The 21,780-nt window shown below is 33.9% G+C and overlaps 1 protein-coding gene across 10 annotated transcripts in view; it reads left to right on the forward strand.

Moving 5' to 3' along the window:
• LOC106874983 (forkhead box protein J2) overlaps positions 1 to 21,780 on the forward strand; it is a 446,415-nt gene that overhangs the window by 264,054 nt on the left and 160,581 nt on the right. For all 10 annotated transcript variants that reach the window (XM_089342755.1, XM_089342756.1, XM_089342759.1 and 7 more), the window contains exon 5: positions 15,171 to 15,278. In XM_089342755.1, coding sequence (XP_089198881.1) covers positions 15,171 to 15,278 — 108 coding nt within the window. The remainder of the gene's footprint in view (positions 1 to 15,170; positions 15,279 to 21,780) is intronic.

Consider the following 21,780-nt stretch of genomic DNA (forward strand, 5'->3'; position numbering starts at 1 on the left):
CAGTCAAATCGTCCAACCCATGCTAGCATGGAAAGCGGACGTTAAACGATGATGATGATGATGATGATATATATATATATATATATATATATATATATATATACACACACACACACACACACACACACACACACACGTGTGTGTGCACAACATACATGTGTGTAGGTATGTGCATACATATGTATATGTACCTGTGTGTTTTCTCGCACATCCACCCCACACACTTGACACCCAGTGTAAGTTCATTTATATCCCTATCAGGTAGCAGACTGGTAAATGAAAAGCTTGACGGATTAAGTACCTGGATAAGTTTGATTGACTAAGAGTATCCCAGCATTACTGTGGTCCAAATTACTAAGGCAAATAAAATAATGTGTGTGTGTGTGTGTGTGCACGTGTGTGTGTGTGTGTGTGTGTGTGTGTGTGTGCACACATAGATTGTATTTGTAATGTGTGTGTTAGCTGGTTGAATGTTTTTTTCTGAAAACCCTGGCTTATCCAGATTGTCACTTAGGAATTTATTAACATAACCATGTGTATCAATTCCATTGGTATAAACGTGAATTTATAATCTGGGTACAGAAGCTAAAGGTTTTCAAGCAGTTGTCCATAGTTATCCTCTTTAACTTTGATTTTTGAAGAGATATGGGCATGTGTGTGTGTTAGAGTTTAAATCTATTAAAATTTATGGTTATGGTAAAATACACTTTGCCAAAGTATTCCATATAGGGATTGAACCCAGAACCATGTGGTTGTTAGCAAACATAACCACACATTTGTACATATGTGTTCCATACAATGTAATGACACCTGCTTTCCGAAACCCTCACCTACAGTTATGTCTTCTCCCTAAATATGAGATACAGGTTGAAATTATTATTTTCAGATTTGTATGCACACAGGAAATTACTGTGTACATAATTGTTTTTTATTTATATATTTTGCCACAGTGAAAAATTTTCACATGACATCAATTTAAATATACATACAAACATCATAAAATTATTCGAAACATTAGATTTCTGTGTTGCCCAAGGAGACAACAACATAAAACAATAAAAGAATACAATGATGCGTGTGTATATATATATATGTGAATTATTATAATGTTTTATACTACTATGTATATATAAAATATATATACATATATATATATATATTATTAAAGTAAGTTATTTACATATATATATTTATAACTTGTATATGTGTGTGTATATATATATGTATGTGTGTGTGTGTGTGTGTGTGTGTACATATAATGCTTAATGTCAAATGAATGAGAAAAATGTGCTCAATACATGTAGAGTTTATAATTTATATATGTGAGTGTGTATATATATATATATATATATATATATAAGTGCCAGGGAGGCGACGTTGGTAACGATCACGCTCAAATGGTGCTATTTACATGCCACTGGCATGGAAACCAAACAGCTGCTCTGGCAACGATCACGCTCGGACAGTGCTCTTAGTCCTCCACAGGTACAGGTGCCATCACAATTTCGCTTTCGCTTGCCCCAACAGGTCTTCGCAAGCCAAGTTTAGTGTTCAGTGAAAGAGATGTTGGCATGGGTGCCAGTCGTCAAATTTAGTTTGATTTCGATTTCACTTGCCTCAACGGGTCTTCACAAGCGGAGTTTAGTGTCCAATGAAGGAATGGTACACATAAGTGGGCTGGCTGCATCCCTGGCAGAGGCCTTGGATTTTGGTCTCACTTGGCTATATATATATGCATGCAGGTGAATACATACATATATGCACATAGGTATGTATATACATACACAAAAAAAAACAGGCTTTCTGCGGTTCCAACTACCAAATTCACTCAGATGGGGTTTGTTGGCCCAGGGCTATAGCAGAAGATACTTACCCAGGATGCTATACAGTGAAACTGTTCCTAGAATCTCTTGGTCATGGAGAGAACTTCTCAATCACACAACCATGGACCCAAGCCAAACCAGGACTAAAAACATATTAGAATGTTAATAGCGATTCATTTATCATTTTAACAATCAACTAAATTTATGATTATCAATTAATTGCCATAATTAATATAACGATATAATAGTGCTGAATAGAATTAGTTTCAGGGCAATAATCTTTGTTTTAATTTACATTATTTCATTTTATTGACTTTTCTCAATTGCAAAAAGATTTTGTGCATTAAATACATTAACCTCTGCTTCTGATGTTGCTACTACTGCTGCTGCTTATTTCCCTCTTTTTCAATTTTTGTTTATACCTCTTAATTTTAAATGTATGATAAAAAATTTAGATTACAAAATCATTATAATCATCATCATCACCATCATTTTAGCATACACTTCTGTATGCTTGCATGGACTGGAAGGAATTGATTGAGGCAGGTTTTTTGAAGCTGGATGCCCTTCCTATCAACAACCCTCACCTGTTTCTGAGTAAGGTAGAGACAAATATTAATCCAAGAAGATAGATTGGACTGGCCTTATTACAAGTTACTATAATTGTTTCAACGCATCATCAGTTGTTCATTGCTGAATGTTACATAAATAATCGCAATATTGTATTACTATAATTCAGCAATAGCTGTATACATGCATATCCTTTGTTGACCTGGTGATAAGTTACCAAATTTTTAGCAGCAGATTCACTAAGCTACCAAGAATTTCACTCCAAGTCCTGCATACAAAGTTCCAGTATTGGCAACAGAATATTTATTGCTTCATTATGAAGGCCTGAAATATATCCTTAAGTTAACAGAAATTTTGTAACCTAAGGAAGCCAGTGCTAACTTGCAATAGCAAAAATCAATGAATGTAAAGTTCAGAAGATTGTAGAATGTATTTGTCATGAGGCTGTCTCTAGCCCTTCACTTGAAAATGAGGTGAAGCTGAGAAAAACCTGCATAACCAGCCCATTTAAGAGTTCCCTTCAATCATTGGATAATAAACTATGCTGGCAAGTGAAATCATTGTCATGGCCAATGACAGTACCGCCTGATTGGCACCCGTGCCAGTGGAATGTTAAAAGCACCATTCGAGCATGGTTGTTGTCAGTGCTGTCGGACTGGCTCCTGTGCAAGTGGCACATAAAAAGCACCATTTGAGCATGGTCGATGCCAGTACCACCTGAATGGCCCTTGTGCCGGTGGGACATAAAAGCACCCACTACACTCTTGGAGTGGTTGGCGTTAGGAAGGGCATCCAGCTGTAGAAACTTTGCCAGATCAGATTGGAGCCTGGTGCAGCCTTCTGGCTTGCCAGCCCTCAGTCAAACCGTCCAGCCCATACCAGCATGGAAAGTGGACATTAAACGATGTTGACGATACATGTGTGTATGTATTTATGTGCATATGTGTGACTGCAGGCATGTATGCATGTATATATGAATGTATAGCAGGATCTCTGAATACAATATACAGTTTCCGGGGGTTTATATAAGTTCTACCTAGTTTTCTGTCAATGACAATTAGACAATATCAGGTTGTGAATAACAAAAGAAAAGAAAATCCAATGAAGAAATTTGTTTTAGTTGTTTACTGATTTGATGTTCTATATACTTGATATCTAGTTTATATTTATGTATGCATTTATGTGTGTATGTTTAAAAGGGGAGGTGAGAATATATGTAGCCAGTTGGTTAGTCACTATTGTTGCTATCAGAAATGGGTGTTAACCAATATGTCAGCAGTCGATAACGGTTTCTGGTGAATTGGTTACATTCAACAACAACAACAACACCACCTACTACTACCAATAATAATGATTATGATGATGACGACGTTGATGATGATGCTGGTTTCTTCTATAATACCACTATTATTATTAGTATTACTACCAATATTGTTACTGCTACTACTTCTACAACCACCACGGCTGCTGCTACTACTACGACAACTTCTGCTCCAACCACCACCACAGCTACTACTAGTATCACTACTACTACTACTACTACCACCACCATCACTATTACTACTGCAGTAACAACAGCAACAATAACAACAACAACAACACATTTTAACAACTGTTATTTGTTACAAAACTTAATTCTCATAAAAGGAAGAATATTTAGTTCAGTCTGACTGACTTCTTTCTGTGGTTCCTTAGATCTTCTCTCTGCTGTTACCCTTTCTCCCCCTCTCTCTCTCTCTCTCTCTTTCTCTCTCTCTCTCTCTCTCTTTCTCTCTCTCTCTCTCTCTCTCTCTCTCTCTCTTCCCCTCTCTCCCAGTTTCCATCATGCTCCTCTTTATGTTTATCTCTTCTATCTAGCCTCTTCATTAGTCCTATTCTATTTACATTTATATGTGTGTATATATATATATATATATATATACATACATACACAGGCACACACATACTCATATAATATGAATATACTTATGTGTATGTAAACAAACTTACATAAATGTTATACATTTATAAACAGCAAATTACAAATGTATACATCTTTGTATAAATACCTAAATTCAAAATGCATACATGGGCACATATGTACATCTGACTGTCTGTGAGTATATATATATGTGTGTGTATGCGTAAACACACATATACATTTATGCTTATAACTATATATATCTTTATGCATATATATATATTTGCATACATGTACACATACAGTTAGATGTTTATATGCATACACACACACACACACACACACATTCATTTGCTGCTGTTTCACATTGATTTCTTATCCCACTCAGCATCTATTGTTTGCCAACTCCATCCTAGTGAATACTGCTAAATTCTTCGCCAAGGATCAAGTGGGTTGCACAGATTCAAAACAATTGCATCCAACCATTGCTTTACTCTTCAATAATGAACTTTAACTATAAACAATATCTGCAATTTTTCTGGTATCTTTGCTTCAGTTCCTCTTTCCTCTTCCACTCAGTCTGCCCTACTGCATCCGCCTCCCTTTTGATTGATGCTTCAAAATGAGACCTGACTTCATAGCATTTTCTTTCCCTTTTTCGCTTTTCTTTGTTAGAGAGAGAGAAAGAGATAGAAGTAAGAGTGGAGTTTTGAGGGTCTTTATTTTTTTATTTTTTGTAAAGTTATTCATCATCATCATTATTATTATTATTATTATTACTATTATTAGCGCAGCTCATTATTCCACCTCATTTCATACGTTAAATTTTTCTGAAGTGTAAACTAACAGAAAGTAGGGCTTTTGTGTTTCATTTTTGCTGAGGAAAGGGAGCCAGATAGACAGACTCTTTGGTGGGTGTTTAGGAATTTGAGAATTGTTTAGAGATAGTTTTAAAGATGCGGTGTTTTCTGAGGCAGTAAAATGTAGATTTATTTAGATCAGTGCTGGTTCTGTTTAAAACAAAAAGATTAAAAGTTACAGGGACATAAACAAACCAACACCAGTTGTCAAGTGGTGGTGGAGACACACACACATACATTAGGCTTTTTTCAGTTTCGTTGAAACCCGATACAGCTCCTCAGCTTACCAGTTTTCAGTCAAACCAGCCAACCCATGCCAGCATGGAAAGCAGATGTTAAAGATGATCAGCACTAGACAATAACACAAGGCACTTGCCCAAGGAGTCACACAATGGGACTGAACCTGGAACCATGTGGTCGGGAAGCAGTCTTCTTCCCACACGGGATCTGTGAGTGTGTTTATTATTGACATAACGACCTTCCTAAAATACAATACAGTACAGCTTGCATCCATAAAATTCTTCCTTCTTCACATAGTGTTGGAGAAGTTTAAAGAACCTATCTTAATGGCATTAAACATGACTGTCTGTCCACCCCTTATCAATCTTCACAGCCCATCCTTAAACTCCTAATGTGAAACAATGATCTAATGTGTCACCACCTCCACCCTTGTTTTCTTAATGTGGTTTAAAATGAAGCTTTTAACAAAAAAATAAAGCAACATCTTCAAAATATCCAAGCAGGGCATACTGGAACCTAATGGTCAGGATTAGGCTTTCATTTCCAACAAATAGCGATTAAATATGATAACCAAAACATCAAACATTACCGGTTATTGTAAAACACAACTTCTGAAAAAAAGTTGGCTGGTTACAAATGATTTGATAAAAAAGAAAAAAAAACAGTTTTTGAATGACCATAAAAATGTTTGTTTGTGACTGATGAGTAAAAGTAGGATAATATTTAAATTTAACTATCAGACAAACACAAGATATTACGTAAACAAAAAGAAAGTTTACATCTTTATTTTATGAAATCGATACATAGGGACAGACTAAGGCCACAAAGTGTTCAATAGATAATGATGTTGATTATGTAATGATGATAATAAGGAATAATAGTGGTGGTGGTGGCATTGGAAGTATGATGATGATGATGACATTTTGGAATGAAAGTGTGTATATGCACAAAAGAATTTGGAACCACTCTGTTTGATAGTTAATGTGAACATGTAAATGTTGCAACAAAAATATATAAGCTGGGGCGGCTCTGCCTTGTAGGTTTTAGTCTAACAAATACTTATTTTTGAATTTAGTACTTATTCCATCGGCCGTCCGTTGCTGAACCAATAAGTAACATGGACATAAACAAACAAACACTAGTTGTCAAGCACTTGAAAGCCATAAGACAAAGACATACATCTGCGCACACACACACACACACACACACACACACACACACACACACACACGCACACACACACACTGGAAGCAGTATTAACACCAAAAGGTAATCTTTATATCCTGCTCAACATGAATGCCCTGTTAGAACATTTTATATATATAGTACTTTTTTTGTTGATTCTACTGCTATTGGATCTCTAAAGTAGCACTCAAATAATTTGAACTTACTCTCTGATATCTTTACTGAGGACCATGTCATCAGGGTAAAGTGTCTATCTGTTTATTTAACTCATTTTCTCTCTCTCTCTCTCTCTACACACACACACACACATATATATATAAAATATGAGCACTTTTCACATGTACACACAGACATACATGCTTACACACACATGTAAGTGAAGGCACTTGGTCCATTGGTTAGGGTGTTGTGCTTGGGATCATAGGATCATGGATTTGATTTGTGAATTGGGTGGTGTGTTGGGTCCTTGACCAAGACATTTCATTTCACATGACACTGGTATGTTCAGGTGTAAGTGAGTATCAGCTTAGTGATGGTGCAACTCTCTCTCCTTTCAGTTATTTTTGATGTTCCATTGGATCCAGGATAGGAGAAATGAAAGCATGTCTATGTCTTCTCATAAACACCTAAAACAATTAGCAAAAGCATAGTACATACTACCAACTCATACTTGCTTGTGAGTGATACCTATGGTTTTACATATGACCTACATGTTAAATATATGTATATATGCATGTACAAATACACATATATAATGCAACCAAATTTCTTCTACACCAATGCATCTCTGATAACCACAGTTTTATTGATTCAAATTTGCTAAGTACACCTCAAAACATCTTTTTCTGCAGCTGTTTGTTCAGCGTGGGAGACTATTCATTGTATTTATGATGAATACCATCTTCAACATAAATGCTACAACTATAAACCATGTTAAATAACTGGTTGTTCTTCTATTACTATTCATTGAAGTAATCTTTTATTCGAAACTGTAGCAATATTTGCCTTAAACCTGAATTCATCATGCAGAGAAGTACTACAAACAATATGTCTGGACATGACAACAACATCAGAGAAAAATAATGTAGGATGAAAAAAAAAAGCTAAGCAGAATCTGACAAGTTGTAGGAGAAAGCAAAATTATAAAGTACATTTTTCTTTTCTTGGAGTTATGAACTCAATAATGACATGTAATTGCTATAAATGGCCCAGAAATAATGATGCCTCAGTTAGTTATATGAATGGGATGAAAATATGAGACAAACTTCACACTCAGCTAAATTATTTCATGACAAAAGAATTATACCAATAGGCAACATTTGAATATAAGAAGAGGGTTAATTGCTGTAATTTTACTCTCACAAGTGAAAACAGGAGGCAAATAACAGCACATGAACACATTCCCGAAATACGTTCCTACAGCCTGTGTGACAACAGAGCATACACCAACTCCCACTAGGTTACCTTGTGGTAAAGCAGACTAACCACATTTAGCTGTCAGTGACCACAGCAGCTGTCAGGATAAAAAGTATAAGTAGAAAAGCTCAAAATATAAGTAATTAAGGTGTATTATTTATGAAATGGTGGTGTCCTGGCTGAATCATTAGTGTATTGGACAAAATGCTTTCTACTGAGTTATCTGTGTCACATCTCAGCTCCTTCTAACCACTTACAGATGCAGCACTTTTCTGAACTCATACTCATTCAAATATTGTTGCCAACTATGTACATCCTGTAAAGTTTGACATCTGCAGCTTTCCATACCAGAATATTCTTTTGTTTCAAATGATCCCAAGTGCACCAATCCCAAAAGGTAACACGCTTTTGAGGCTCTATAGCTGCTCCATTAAGCTTGGATCAACATAGCTTTTTCTCTCTACTGTTATATTCATAAGAAATCTTTTTTCTTCATCTTGATGTTCAACATCTGGCCTAATTCTGTTCACTTCTACACTCATTGTCTGGAAATTGTACTTCACTGCTGTCTACTTTTCACCCTCTCCACAGTTCAATAACAGCACATTTATTATTATCATTATTATTATTATTATTATTATTATTGATATTATTAAGGCAGCAAGGTGGCAGAATCATTAGCACGCTGTCTTTTGGATTTGGAACAGGAGAGAAAAAGACTATTGATCTGCAGTAAGACTATCAGTTTATATGGCATTACTTATCAGACATGAACAAATAGCTACATGTTTACTGCAAAAACATTGAAAAATAGACAAAAGTATTTGGAGATAATAGAGGAAGATCATCATTTAACATCCACTTTTCCATGCTTGCATAGCATGAGTCAAACAAAATTTGTTGAGGCAGATTTCCTATGGCCTGATGTCCTTTCTATCACCAAGCAAGGTAATATTTACCCATGGCCAAATGTTTTTTCACAGAAGACTGGAAATGAACAACTTTACTTGTATGATGGTGATACTTGTTTACAGACATCACATGATGTCAAGACAAGGGTACACACACACACACGCACATGCAGACACTCTCACTCACACACTGTCATAGATATGATGGGGTGTTTTTCAGTTTTTGTCTATCGAATTTGCTCATAAGGCTTTGTCTTGCCCAGGACAATCCCAGAAGACACTTACCCAAGGTACCGCACCATGAGATTGAATCCGAGACCACAAGCTTCTTAATCACACAACAATACCTGCAAGAGCATCATCATCATCATCATCATCATCATCAATTAACATCCACTTTCCAGTTGTCTGTTGTGACATGGTTTCCACGACTGGATGCCCTTCTTAATGCCCAAAAGATTTCATAAATTGACAACCATGGTGCTATCTGAGAAATTTGACCATCAGAATAGTAAAAAAAGATTAACAAGTAATCTTGTCAAAATTGGTCTGTAGCTTATTAAAAGATGAAGAGGTAGTCTCTAAAAATATTGAGGCAACTTCTCTGGTGGGAAATATAGAATGAGAAAATGGAATTTAACAAGGATGCAACGTATTGAGAAGAAATCTGAATGAAGTATTTTCCCTCCTTTACACTGAAAATACACACTTGTGATTGATGATATCTTTGAGACTGTAAAACAAAATCTTCAGGATAGGTAAGTAGGTAAGCATAAAAGCACCAGGAAGAGACTTGATTGTTGGCTACTGGTACTAAAAACTGACCTTTTATTGGGAGTATCTTACTGACCTTTATGAGGAAGACTGTCGATATACAAACACACTTATGCACACACACACACACATATGTATTGTGGTCTCTCCTGTGGTAGATGACAGATGGGAGCTCTGCAATTTCTTTTGCTGAACAAACTGCACAAGTGGTTTGTTTATAGTGATCAAATGTTAGTGATGTACATTAGTTCACTCCCTCCATCAAATCAACATTGCCTATATAATGGTGCACAGTGTGCCACATGTCAGATGTTGAACTGATTGCAGAGTAACATGAAATGAAGTATTTTGCTCAAGAACGCAACACACTGCCTGGTCTGGGAATCAAAGCCGCAATTTCATGGTTGAAGAGTTTAGTCAAACAAAACAACCTCAGTATTTAGAATTTTTTTTAAAGTCTGATGCTAATTCTATCAGCCTTTTTTGCTGAACTACTAATTTTATGAGGCTGTAAACAAACTAACACCAATTGTCAACTGGTGAAGGCAAACAAATGCAAACATACAGAAAGAGAATGTGTCTGTCTGTGCGCATGTGAGAGAGAGAGAGCAAGCATGTGTTAATATATGGGTGTGTATATGAGAGAGAGAGAAAGAACATGCATTGGTATATGGGTGTGTATATGAAAGAGAGAGAGAAATGATGTAACTGTCTAAATGAATGAGTAGAGAAATTAATTAATTTTTGTAGGCAGCAAATTGTAAAAATCATATTTTCTATATTTATAGATTTTTCATTTTAATATCTTACATATAAAATATTTAAAAGTGATGTCATGATTTCTTCATTTTTATGCACTCTTTTCCTTTTTACTTCTTCTCCCCTCCTCCTCTTCTTCCTCACAATGAAATATTTTCTTCATAATTTGAAAAATCTGAAGCAAGCTGAAAAAGATTCATTTTTAAAACCAAAAGCACGAATTTTATACGTTTTTACCCTTATTTGTCAAGATTTTCAAAAAATTTCAACTACATAATACACACACACACACACACACACACACTTCTTTGTAATTCACAAGGTTTAATTAATTATTTAATTAATTATTTAATAATAATACTAATCATAATAAAATTAATAATAATGTGGATAAAAAAATCAATTATAATTCTCATGCATTCTTTCTGCTGCATGTAATAAAATTATCATCATCATTAATGATGTTGTTGTTGTTGTTGTTAGTGGTAGTATCATCATTATTATTACTACTGTCATAATCATCCAGCTCATCATCATCATTATTATTATTAGTTTGTTCATTTTTTTAAAACCTTCATTTCGCTTGTTTTGTCAAAAACGGAAGTAAGAAGTTTGTCTCTGTTGTTAAGACAAAGAAGTAAAAAAAGAAAGAAAGAAAGAAAGCACGAAAACGACACCCACCACCACCACCAATATGGATTTACTCCTAAATCTGTCATGTGTTGTTTTGTTCCTGTCAAGTAATGCAATCAGCATAATGTACATTGTCTTCAAGAAGTTGTCCTGTCTTCCACTGGTTGGTACTTCTTAAATCAGCAGTGTACCCTACCCCCATCCTCTCTCTCTCTCTCTCTCTCTCTCTCTCTCTCTCTCTCACTTACACAATATATTTATTTAGTTACAGTTTTATTTCATTATTCAATCTCATCTTTCATTGAGTTCATCAGTTTGATACTTTTATGTTTGTATTTGTGTGTCAGTAAGTTAGTATTTTATGTATGATGTGAGTCTGAATGTATGCGTGTGTGTGTGTGTGTGTGTGTAACGTATGTGCTTGTGCATGTGTGTGTATATATATATATATATATCATATATGGGTGTGTGTATAAACATATATGTATCGTCATCATCTTTTAACATCCATTTTCCATGCTGGCATGAAACACATTTATGCATATATATATATATATATATGTGTGTGTATATCATATATATTTATATATATGCATGCATATATATCGTGTATATATATATGTGTGTGTGTGTGTGTACATATCTATATATATGTATATTCATACATAAATATGTATATTTATATATGCATACATAAATATGTATAAATGTATATATATATGTGTATGCGTGTGTGTGTGTGTGTGTGTGTGTGTGTATATATATATATATATATATATATATATATATATATATATAATTACACGCACAAACATACACATGCATATATTTGGATATGCATGCGCACATACACGTTCTTATGCACATTATGTAAGCATATACGATCATGGTTTTCTGTGTGTGTATGTTAAGTTAATTATTTATTTTTCCCTTTTGATATCATTTTCATATTTTTTTCCAATAACTTCCGGTCTGTATTCTATTACATCTTAGAAACAATGAAACTATTTTTCTATGAACCATCCACAATGGAAAGCAATCACTCTCTCTCTCTCTTTCTCTCTCTCTTTCTCTGTCACTCTCTCCAATAATTGTTGTTTTTCTTTTTCCTGCAGATTCAATTGTTTTTAACATGTTAATCATTGATTATCACCCCACCCCAACTCACCATGCCCTCAACATCACATTGCACTAAACATTATCATCGCCACACCCCACCACTAGACCCCCCCCCCCAAAAAAAAACACTCCTTCCATCCACTACACACGTCTCATATTGCCTGACACCTTGCCATACCAGATCTTACCACAGTACCCCACATCCTGTCATGTCCCATCATGCAATACTGCAGTGCATCATACCCCACTCCACATTGCACTGCCATGATACTCCACCCCATGTTATGTCCACACCTCCCTACACTACACCATGCAGCCATACCACTTTACACCACTACATCCAATACCACACGACACTCCACCACACACCACTTTTTTCATCTCTGTGATAAAGGGCATCACCTGAAATATCAGATGTGTGTGAAAATCTGTGGGGAAGAGTGTTGATTAGTTTGGCCAACTCACACATGCTGTTGGAGCATATTCAGTTTTTATAAATGTTTTTTACATCTTTTTACCAAACTTTATCTTCTCTGGTCATCTTTCAACTCCTATGATCTCTCTTGGTGGCTCCTAGCACCAAGCAAGTGTATTAGTTTGACACTCTGGTAAAATGAAAACATGTACATGTATACATTTTATGCTACTGTCTTAAAAATGAGGAAAAATTAATAAATGGAAGTCCAAGAGATGGTCATGGTTGGGATGTCTATGATCATACTGTCTACTTAGTCTGTTGTAGTCTGCTAAAATAACAACAACAGTATCACTTTCTACTTCATAGTTTCTAGAATTGTATTCCATAATGTTTTTGAATTTAGAACTCATCAAGCTTGACTTTATTTTTCACCCCCACCTCCTGTGAGGGTGAGGGTGTAGATCGATAGAATACGTCATCATCAATAATATATTATGATTGATTCAATCAATTATATCCTATAGCTACAAAAATTGGCCTTGTGCCTAGTCTGGTAAAAAAAAAAAATCTGAATCTGTTTCATAAAGACATCAACTAAATATAATATAGATTCCTGAAGAAATGACTGGTCAACTGTCTAGATTGCTGTTCCTATGATCACGTGTTCAAATAATAATAATAATAATAATAATATAAAATAGCAAATTTTATATATTTTCAACTATGAAGATGTTAAAATAATCATGATAGCTACAGGCATGATTGTGGTTAAGAAGCTTACATTGCAAGCATGGGGTTTCAGTTTCAGTCCCACTGGGTTGCACCCTGGGTGTCTTCTACTATAGCCTCAGGTTGACCAATGTTTTGCAGGTGGATTTAGAAGACAGAAACTTTGTAGAAGCTCATTTTATATGTATGTGTGTGTGCCCCACTGCTTGATAATTGGTATTGGTTTATGTATGTCTCCATAACTTAATACTTCATTAAAAGAGACTGACAGAATAAGTATCAGATGTAAATATAAGTCCTGGGGTCAATTTGCTTGGCTAAAACCCTTCAAGGCAATACCCAAGTATGGCAGCAATAAAATGAGTTAAAGAAGTAAATGATAAAAGATAGGCACAGACATGGCTGTTGAGTTAAAATTTTCACTTCTCAGCAATGCTTTTTTTTTTCAATCAGAGATTTCAGTCCCACTGTGTGGTAGCCTTGCACATGTGTCTTCTACTATATACCCTAACTAACCCAATACCTTGTGAGTAATAATTGATGGATGGAAACTGTGAAACTGCACAGATACCCATTTCAAACTTGAGCACTACTCTGAAGGGTTTTAGTCAAACAAATCTACCCCAGTTCTTATATTTACATCTGACACATATTCTATCAGTCTTTTTTAATGAAGTGCTAAGTTATGGAGACATACATAAACTGACACCAGTTATCATGCAGTGGAGTGGACAAACACTGGTGTATCATAACTGGCGCTCAGTCAAGCTTCTTAACCACACATTGATGTTTGAACTCATTTCTTCTAATGGAAAAATTATTTCATAAATGTCTCAAAAGTTATATTCAGAAACTAATTGCAAAACATAGGCAACGTATCGTAAAAGAAATATGGTCTCTGAAATATAGTTAATCCAGCTATGAACATTTTGATAGTGCTCCCCTACCACACCTTGTGTTTTTTTTTTTTTTTTCCAATCAATTGCTTGATCAAATCAGCCATTTCTTTCTCACAGCTAGGTAAAGACTTTCTTTTACTTCTCTATAACTTTCAGTTTCGGATATTGACTCACCAATTTTTGTCAAGTTTATCCAACTCAATCTTCCATCTTGTTTGTTGTCATCTTTTGTTTCTTTTGCTGTTTTTTTTTTAAATGCAGTCTGTCAGTTTTTCCCTCCACCTACTGTCACAATATCTCTGGACATCCATCTATCCATCTTCTCCATTCACTATTCATGATAACGTCCTTAGGCACCTCCTCCACAGGGTCTTTTCAGAAGCAATTGTCATTAGACTTTTTTGCTGGGTTCCCAAGAATAACCAACTGAAACTATGGATATGATCCAACTATCTCCATACTCCTACCAGTTGGCTCAGCTTAAATCATGTAACAACAGTACGATTTGATCACATCTTAGAACACTCAATGTAACTATCTACAAAAACAGAAAAAACTGTTACATGCACTCTTCTTTTATTTCTTTATGTGTCAACATTTTTGTTACCCTACTGTGGCTTAGTCAGTGACACAGCTTTTAGTTTACCTCTAGGTTGCCTGCCAGTTGGCTTGGCTTGAAGAATTTTTCCTGCAACATTCTAATCCCATGTCCATAGTACCAGAACTGTGACCACTCAATGCAGAGAAGTAGTGGCTTGACCTGGAGACTTTCTGATCTCTGAGTTAGGAACCCTGTCTCAGCTATTTCTATTCATGATCATACTGTTTCAGTCATTACCCAACCCCAATCCAATTTCAGTGGTTTTATAACTTTGATGATGTCATTTAGTTATATTTGTTTCCCATTATTTAAGTTTAATGTTGTTATTTACAGGCATCTCCATACAGTCCAGAACCAACAATGAACAGTCATCAAATGAACTCTCCAACACTGAATGCAATTAATATGCATCCAGCCACAACCCAGGGTAACCAGGTAGCTGTAAGTGATCCATTTTTATGTCTTAATAATAATAATAATTGTATTTGGTAGCATAAAAAATACATGGCCATATTAGATGCACCCCAATTTCAGCAGCGCATATTCAAGGAAAAGATTTTTTTTAGTGCATTAAAGCATGCTTCAAGTTTATTTTAATTTGTACTTTAAAATGTGTAGAGGACCAATCCAAGTGACTGCACCCTTTCCCCAAATTTGTAGCCTTATGCTTATACCAGAAATCAAATGGTTCTTACTGAATTTACTGCCAATGTAGAAAAATAGTACAATGGTTAGTATAATTTGGTTTAAAGCAGAAAAGATAAGGATTGGTTGGAAGGTGAAAGATTTTCTTGATACAGAGCATTTTGTTTACTTTGGTTGGGGTGGAGAATAGGGAAAAAGCCTTCATTATCAAGTAACATCTGTTTTCCCATGCTGGCATGGCTCAGACGATTTGACTGGATACAGCAAGACACAGGACTCTGTCATGCTGCAATGTCAGCTTTTGTAAGGTTTTTACAGCTGGATGTCCTTCCTTATGCCGACCACTTCTTTACAGAGTGGACTGGGTGCTTTTTATGTGGCACCAACATTAGTGAGGTCACCAAATAACTTGCAGGATAAGAAGAGAACCTGAAAGGGAAAAGAGAAAGGGAAAAGCTCCTTTGGCTAAGGCTAAGTGGGGGTAGTATTTGAAATGTGTCTTGCTGCATCCTGTCAAATCATCTGACACATGTCAGCATCGAAAACACATGTTACTTGAAGGATTTATCCCAACTCCCCACACCACCATTATGTTAAGTGAGGGTTGTTTTGGGGCAGGGATAATATTCCATATTTCATCTAGTCTTGTTTCTGATAATTTTTTTTAATAATTTTATTCCACTGCTAAATACAGAAGTGATGTAATATCAATATCTTATCTATTTTGGGAACTTTAATAATTACATTACTCTGACATTCATGATTTCAAATAATATATCTTTGCCTAATGCCTGTTGAATGTTAGACAAACTTATTTATGTATGAGTGGAAACTGGATTTTTGTCTGTTTGTGTGTTTTGGTACTGAATTACTGCTGCTGAATATAATAATAATAATAATAGTTTATGTAGTAGTAGTAGTAGTAGTAGTAGTAGTAGTAGTAAAAAAATCTTTGCTCAAATCTAATTGAATTGTTCTGTCATCAATCAAATGTATTTTAACTTTATAAAGAAAAAGAAAATTTTTTTTAAAAAGAAATCAGTTTCGTATCGATATCTGATTATTCTAATTGCATTTTGAAATCAATAAGTTCTAAATCATCATCATCATCATCATTGTCATTAGGAACAACAGCAGTGCCGTCATCACTACAGTTATCAAAATCATCATGATGAGTATCATCACGCTACCATCTCTATCAGTTTAAAATCCCATTTGTCTTTCAATGCACCAACAAGGGATTTGCTACACGGTCACCCAAGCTTCCAGAAATAGCTGCTAAATTTCCTTCAAAGCACACCACCCTACTGCATTAGTAAAATGAAGATAATTGGATAATGTAGTTCATGAAGGGCCAATACACTATTCAAGAAAATATAAAATGAAGATACATGGTCATGACTTGATTGTTTTTTTACCATAGGTTTGCTTCATATGGGTATGCTCATATATATATATATATATATATATATATATATATATATATATATATATATACTATAATATATTTGTATAATATATATGTCTATATATATATATATATATATATATACTATATATTATATATTTGTATAATATATATGTCTATATATATATATATATATATATATACTATATATTATATATTTGTATAATATATATGTCTATATATATATATATATATATACTATATATTATATATTTGTATAATATATATGTCTATATATATATATATATATACGTATATATATATATATATATATATATATATATATATATATATATATATGTATATATATATATATGTATATATAATATATATTTGTATAATATATGTGTATATACATAATATTTATATATATATATATATGTATATAAATATATAGGTTTAGAGAAAAGAACCAAAGTTCATGAACTAATCCATGAAAATCCACAGTCACATATAGAAAGAGTAATAAGTAAATACACGATAAATAAGTATAATATAATACAAAGTAGATATCATATCTTCTTGACACCCATCTCTCCGTATCAGTTTTCTAACTACATCACTATTCAGCTTCTATAATCATGTGAGTGCAAAATCTACATATATTTCATTCCCTTTTGTGCTGCCGGTTACCACTCCCACTTTCCCTGGAACCACTTCCTTTTCAGCATCAACCCTTCCTGCTATATTTCACTAGAGTTTTCTCTCTAAGCTACATCTTAGAACTGTCATACCCCATTTTTAATACCCTCTCATCATCATAATGATGATGTTGTTACTGTTGTTACCAATGCTGCTGCTCTCCAGATTGACTCCCGTAAGAGAGAACAATATGTTGTTTTTAATAATCTATGTTTTTCCATCAGACTTTATTTGTTCTCTTTATATTATTCTTCACTTGTTACTCATTTGGTGTAACCCTCAATCCACTTCTCCAATCAAGGAAGAAGCTAAAGAAAGCCATGAATGTCACAACTTCCATAGTTTTATTTATTTATTTCCTCCATACACTCCCTGCTGCAATTCCAATATATTCCTTGTAAGAAATCATTATTTCACTTTAGTACTTGTCCCAACAATTCATTCTGATATCTAAATTCTTCAAAATCAAAGAAATTACATTAGAAGAGAAAAGCTTTTAAAATACAAAGTATAAATTGTGTATGTGTATATGCACGATATATATATATATATATATATATATATATATAACACGCACATACACACACACACAACACACACATATGTATATATATATATAATGTTCTTGTGTGTGTCTGTGTGTGAATATAGTATCTATTTTTGTGTGTGTATATCTATAATGTCTTTGTGTGCTTTGCATGTCTATATAGTTACTTATGTGTGGTCATAAAATATGTGTATGTATATTTATGTGTATGCATGCGTGTGTGCATGTTTTCACAGAATGATGCACGTGTGTGAGTTAGTGTGAATGCAAGTATTTGTGTATCTACCTAGAATTTCTGTATCTGTGTATGGGTATATTGAATGTCCTGTATATTTATGTATTTGTGTCTGTATAGAATGTCTATATATATATGCGTGTGTATACATAGTACGTGTATATCTGTCTACATGCATAGAATGCTTGTGTGTATATATATGTATATGTGAGAAGAACTGAAGTGACAATGAGATAATGAAAATATAACATAGATCCTTAAAAAATATCTCTTCAATATCAATGAATTCATACTTCATTAATTAATGTGTTAATTAGAATGACCCTATATATTACTCTGTAAAGTAAAGAAAATAGTTACTTCAAGACAAATTTTAGTATATTTTTAGTTTCTACATTATTGCAATGACATTCTGCATACAATCTTGCTACAAGACAAATTTTAGAATATTTTGCTTATTCTCTCAACTCATAATATTGTCTAAAGTACTTCAGTGATATTCCGTATATGAACTACTTCTAAGACAAATTTCAACTTACTTTGGTTATCCCTAAAGCTTACAACATTGCCTCCATAACTGTGTATTGGTATTTTTGTGATAAATGTTGATGGAAAGGGAACTGGAGCAATGTGAAATGATGTGTTTTGCTCAAGAGCACAATGCTCTGCCTGGTCTGGGAATCGAACCCGTATATATAAATGTGTGTGTGTTTGTATATTATTGACTCCTTTTCTTCATGTCATATGATACTTGTAACTGAAAGTCACCATAAACAAATGGGGACCTTCTTTTCCAATCTTGTGTGAAAACATTTCTGGTTGTGTATCACCTTGCTTGGAAATAGGTGAGGGTAGATGACAAGAAGGGTATTTGACCACAGAAAATCCACCACAACAAAATTCTGTCCAACCCATAAAAAACTGGACGTTAAAACAACAATGATAAAGATGTCATACACTAGCCACAATAACAGCAGAAGTAAGGTTTGAACACTTTGACTATCATGTAGTGAGTCATTAAGTCTCGTAGTTACTGTGCCTCTCTCACTCAAGTTTGAAAAAAGTACTTTTAAAACACTTTTCAAGCTTTAAACCTTTTAATTAAATTTAATTTCACTGAGTTGTTTTATGTTTTCATTTTGATGTTTTTTTTGTTTTTTTTTTCAAAAATACCTATCAATAAATTATACATAGCCGCTAGCAAAGTCTGAACACAAACTACTTAAAGTAATTAGCTATTTACTGAAAATGTTCTTATCTGTAAAACTTATCTAAACACACCAATACATTTTTATTATTTCTGATAAGTTACTTATTTCAAACTACCAGCACTCTGCTAGGTAATAAAATTTTCATTAGCCAGCATCGTGATCGCGTCTTGTATTTCATAGAACTTAAATGAAATTTTAGCAACACACAACTTTTGATGTTGTATCATCATCGCAGCTGTCATCATCATCATTGTTTATCATCATCATCATCATCATATGTGATTGTAAGACTGGATCCAGCAGAATCTGCAGAAGGAGCCTTCATGTTTCAACAGAGGGGTAGGCAGCTGTGTCAATGCATTGTGAAATGCAGAGAGCAAAATGAGGCAAGTAAGACATCCTGGTTATCCATTACATCTGTCTCTATCCTCAGTTGTCTTGACTTGGTCTTGCCACTAGACTGAAGATGGTCATGAACTCAAGAGTGACGTTGATGGTGTACAACTCTTTTTCACTTTAAACAAACTCAACATAAGTCATCATTCATCTTTGAATGATGACTAGATGGTTCTTGTCACTCTGATGGATAAACATATATAATTGTATAATACCTCTATAATCTTCTCTTCCCTTTCTTATTTCAGTCATTAGATTTCAGCCAAACTGGGCTACCACCTTGTAGGATTTTATATATATATATATATATATATATATATATATATAAATTATAAATAGTATTACATTACAATAGTATTATTCTCAAAACAATAGTAGTAAAAATTGGTATCTTGTGCTACTATTTCCTATATATATATATATATATATATATATATATATATATTTGACCTTTTATTTGCTTCAATTAGACTGTGGCCATGCTGTGGCACCACCTTAAAGAATTTTAGTTGGACTTATTGAGCCCTGTACTTTTTAATGACTGGTACTTATTCTATTGATTTCTTTTGCCAACTACTAAGTTATGGAGACATAAAACACACCAACACCAGTTGCCAAGCAGTGGTGGAAGACAAATGCATACACAAAGACACACAAACATGTATATGTGTGCATATATATATATGATGGTCTTCTTCAATTTCCATCTACTAAATCCACTTGCAAGGTGTCACACAGTGGGATTGAACCCAGAACCATGTGGCTGGGAAGCAAACTTCTCATCTCAGTAACATAAAACTTTCATTTCATAAGTCCCAAGTTATTCTGGCAGTTGAAAACAAATCAGGAGTATGTATCAAATATGAGACATGGATGCCAGGGAAATATGTCCCATGTATCACACGTGACACACGGCATAGGCAAAGGGTTAAGTCGACTATGAGTGTCCTCTGTAACACTGTGTCAATGTGGAAGCAAAAATCGATATTTTAACGATGGAAAAAATAATGGTTTCATTTTGTTTTTTGATGTGTTTGATGGTGTGAGACTTCTTAGTAACCAGTTGCAATAGATTCTATATATTCACACCCAGAACTACCAAGTGGTGGAGTGAACTTCTTACTAAGTCACACGATGTAAATATAATGTGACACTTTAATGGGGATATTTATTATATAAATGACTCAAAACTTTTATACAGAATCCTCGCAAGTTTTAGAACTTCAAGTAATGTCTGTTCAAGTTTCTGTTTCCAAGAAAGAATTATTCTAATATATATCTAAAGTACCAAGAACAAAACAAAACAAAACAAGACAAAACAAACAAATGAAAAGCCACCTAAATAATTTATTTGCCATTATCTACTTATCTATTATTACTAATTGATTAATTAATTTTCATTTATCTATCAATTATTTATTTTTTTGTTTATTTGGTAAATAGTGTTGTTGTTGTTGGTGGTGGTGTTGGTGATGTAGGAGATGGATGTGGTGGTGATGAAGGCAACAGTGGTGTAGTGGTGGTGTTATTTCTTTTCTTTAATCTAGCATTACCAAAAAAAAAAAACAATAAATACAAAGTTAAAAAAATAAATAAATGTGATTTATATCCCATTGAAGTCTGAGAAATTGCTGCATTTCTGGTCACTAAGTTTTCTACATCATTAAGTTCACTATGTATATGTAATATATATATATATATATATATATATATATATACACACACACACACACACACATACATACACACGTATATATATATTTATACATACACACACACATATATGCACTCTCATACAT

Source organism: Octopus bimaculoides, chromosome 26, assembly GCF_046866305.1.
Source record: "Octopus bimaculoides isolate indiv1 chromosome 26, ASM4686630v1, whole genome shotgun sequence".
Lineage (NCBI taxonomy): Eukaryota > Metazoa > Mollusca > Cephalopoda > Octopoda > Octopodidae > Octopus > Octopus bimaculoides.